The sequence below is a fragment of the Perkinsus marinus genome, assembly GCF_000006405.1.
Source record: "Perkinsus marinus ATCC 50983 genomic scaffold scf_1104296966988, whole genome shotgun sequence".
Classification (NCBI taxonomy): Eukaryota; Perkinsozoa; order Perkinsida; family Perkinsidae; genus Perkinsus; species Perkinsus marinus.
Genome location: NW_003203723.1, coordinates 32,077 through 35,305, shown reverse-complemented (window position 1 = coordinate 35,305; position 3,229 = coordinate 32,077). Strand labels below are relative to the sequence as shown.

General features: G+C 40.3%; 1 protein-coding gene across 1 annotated transcript in view; it reads right to left on the bottom strand.

The window, feature by feature from the left end:
* Window positions 1-496: 496 nt before the first annotated feature.
* Pmar_PMAR002613 (hypothetical protein) overlaps window positions 497-3,229 on the bottom strand; it is a gene marked incomplete at its 3' end in the record, with an annotated part of 6,113 nt that continues 3,380 nt past the window's right edge. Inside the window, exons 11-18 of the mRNA XM_002768855.1 lie at window positions 2,749-2,843; window positions 2,454-2,553; window positions 1,835-1,905; window positions 1,404-1,486; window positions 1,240-1,350; window positions 1,100-1,189; window positions 622-750; window positions 497-565 (exon numbers count right to left, since the gene is read on the bottom strand). Of these exons, the coding sequence (XP_002768901.1) occupies window positions 497-565; window positions 622-750; window positions 1,100-1,189; window positions 1,240-1,350; window positions 1,404-1,486; window positions 1,835-1,905; window positions 2,454-2,553; window positions 2,749-2,843 (748 nt within the window). The remainder of the gene's footprint in view (window positions 566-621; window positions 751-1,099; window positions 1,190-1,239; window positions 1,351-1,403; window positions 1,487-1,834; window positions 1,906-2,453; window positions 2,554-2,748; window positions 2,844-3,229) is intronic.

Sequence of the window (3,229 nt, the reverse complement as noted above, 5' to 3'; positions counted from 1 at the left end):
CAAGCAAAGACATTCTAATCGATTCGAAAGGACATAATTCGCCAGAATTGTGGTATCACACGCAGAAAATCATAATATTCCCAGAAAGGGAGTTTTCCACGTATGGCCAGGAACACATTCTTCAATCAGTTTTCCGTGAAAATTATAAACATTTTCCCAATTGTTATCAAACCCTGGGGGGCGTTATTTCCCAAAGCTCGATGGGCCCCTGATCAACCGTTCTATGATAATGCAGTCTCTTATGCGGTTGATAGCGACCAGTAAGACGCTCAAATGTTGAATGTAACTCGTTAATCAACCGTTTTAATTCCCATCACGATTTGCCAGAATTGTGGTATTGCACCCAGAAACCTAAAACACTCCCAGAGGGGGGGGGGGGGAAGGGGAATTTTCCACGTACGGCTAAGAACACATTCTTCAATCAGTTTTCCATGTAAGAACAATTTCACCCTTGTAGGACGTTATCTCTCAAAACTAGATTGCACGCATGCACATATTACTGCATAGCCGACTCCACCAATTTCCTCACTCTCGATGCCTCAGCCGTCTCGTATTTTCGTCGGATCTACCAAAATATCCAAGGTCACCGCATAAAAGATTCAAAACAGGTCCAATCCCTACCCTCTGATTCTGCCTCTCTACCCATCTGCGCTCCTCACGACAACTAGCATCAGCGACATCATACTCATCGTGTTGGGAGAAATCCCTCCACGAATCGAAATTCATCCAGAAGTGATAGAATCGTTTCACCTAACTCGAAAGCGCTCAAAAGATTTCCCATGTAAATGATGTTCAAAATTATTCATTATAATGTACGATTTAGGAGAATATGCAAGTAGTGCACAAAAACTAACAATCATTTTCCAGAATTTCCTCAGAGTCTTGTTATTGCTATCACCAACACATGTAGTTGATCATGTTTATATTTTACCAAACAACCTCCAACACATATTTCTATAGCACAAAATTCTCGAAAAAAAATTATTCTGTATTACAGAAAAACACATATTAATTACAAATTAATTAAATTACAAATTAAATTAATTACAAATTAAAATTAATCTGTAATATTCCCCATCACACCCAGCGAGTGTATCACCTTATTAAGATCAGAAGCATCATCTCCTAATCTCGGAACAGGACGGCGATTACTCCAACGAGCATTCGAGTCGAATACAGGACCGAACACCTGAAAATTTTTGGGAAAAAATTCACAAAAAAAATAAATTTTTTTCCAACCTCGTAAAAATCCTCGTCCTCTTCTAATTCGGTGGGAACATCCTCATCGAAGGGAAGCGAAGAATCGTATTGTTTACGGCGACGCTCATCGGAGAGAACTTCAAAGGCTTCCTAAAATCGGGCCTATTCTGTATCTTAGTCGCTCAACCTCAAGATATTTATACCTGTATGCGCAGGAATATCATTTTTTCTTCCTCTTCCTCTGCGCTTCCTTTCTTCTTATCTGGATGATGCTCCAAAATTAACCCTACCAAAAAAACAACACAGACAGCGTCACGCGCCACAAAATTCCCCAGAAAATGAAATTAACAATGTGATCAATGGACTTCTCCGGTGCTCCTAGAACATGTAAAACTCTAATATTTAAACATATATAATAATATGTACATACATAATACATGTTATTATACAGTGGAGTTTCACAACCCGTTTTACGTGAAGTGGCGTCGTAAAACTCCGTGAAAAACGCGATATTCGCGGTGATATGCAATAGTCGTGAAATATGTTTACCATATCACTAGGGTGGTGATGAAATCTATGAGCTCACAATAGATGCATTCATAAATAGGAAGAAATATAACCCCTCAACTGGTACGTCTATAGGACTTCTTTATCTGCTCCTGGGTGGCCGTAGGGCTGATCTTGAGAATATCATACAAGTTGAATCTACAACAACACACCACATCTCCGCGAGGATGCACTTTCTACTTAAACACTCAGGAATAACTCCTATCCTTTTCAAATTGACAAATTCACGACTAGATAAGAAGCAATTAAATATAAACTGAGTACAGCCTTGGGAGTCCTCAACAGTAGCCTTCTGAGAATCACACTTCCCAAGAGGCTCCATTTTTCACACATTTTTTCCACAGCATTTTTGATGCACAAAATCAAATGAGATATTATTACACTACTAGTGTATTTAAAGGATGGTACTAATTAGATACTACTCACTGGAGTTTCACGTGAACCCGTTTTACGCGAAGTGGCGTAATACTCTGCGAAAAACGCGATATTCGCGGTGATATGCATTAGTCGTGAAATGTGTTTACCATATCACTAGGGTGGTGGTGAAACTCCACTATTTACCAGAGCCGACTGATCATAACCAAGGCTAGTATTATATTAACAAATAATATAGATAGTATTATATAAAATCGAGAGCTACAATAAGGAGGAGTTACTCTAGCCTTTAGTGTGTAGATCCTTAGTACCCGTCAAGAACTTTGTTCAACTTCAGCTGCTCCCCGATGGGCTTCTTGGTCTTCCTCTTGGCTGACCAACCAGTGCGGCTCGACGGTTCTTCGCTGGTACCTAATGATGCGAAAAATTCACTTACTGATACCATAACAAACTGAATTAACGCGAAATTATAGCAAGAAGGGGTGTGTGAAAATACTAATACCATCTGCGTATACCCAAATGCCAAACCAAGCTGTAAAATAGACTTTTTTAGTATATCAATTTCACCATCGTCGTATCGAACAAATCCCCTGTCGAAATGCTTACTTTCAGCGCTAGATTCCGGAGTGTCTGAGTTCTCCTTATGAGCTCTCCTCCGTTCACTTCGACTCAGCCGAGGCTTCTCCCAAACACGATGGAAACTAATTATGCATATGGTCAATTACATGTGAAAATTTTGAGTAAATTTTTGTTATTTTTCCGCATCACTTCTACCCACATATAAGTTCCTATGATTAGTGAAAAATCTCCTGCTGAGCTCAGCTGAGGAAAGCAAACATATATATTCTAAAACAGCTTCAAACTGATACTCACCTTCTCCCAGCGGGTTCAACCCGTCGAGTCCGAAAACATATCGCCCCTATGACCTCATCATTGAAGTCTAAAGGCACTGGGGGGAGGGCAAGTAGAGGAGGGGGAGGTGTCCGAGGACCATATTAGACAAGGAAAGATAACGTAATCTGATGATGATGTCGGTAGGGGAGGGCCATCAGCCTCATCAGAGCTCGACACTCGAATGGGAGTCCTA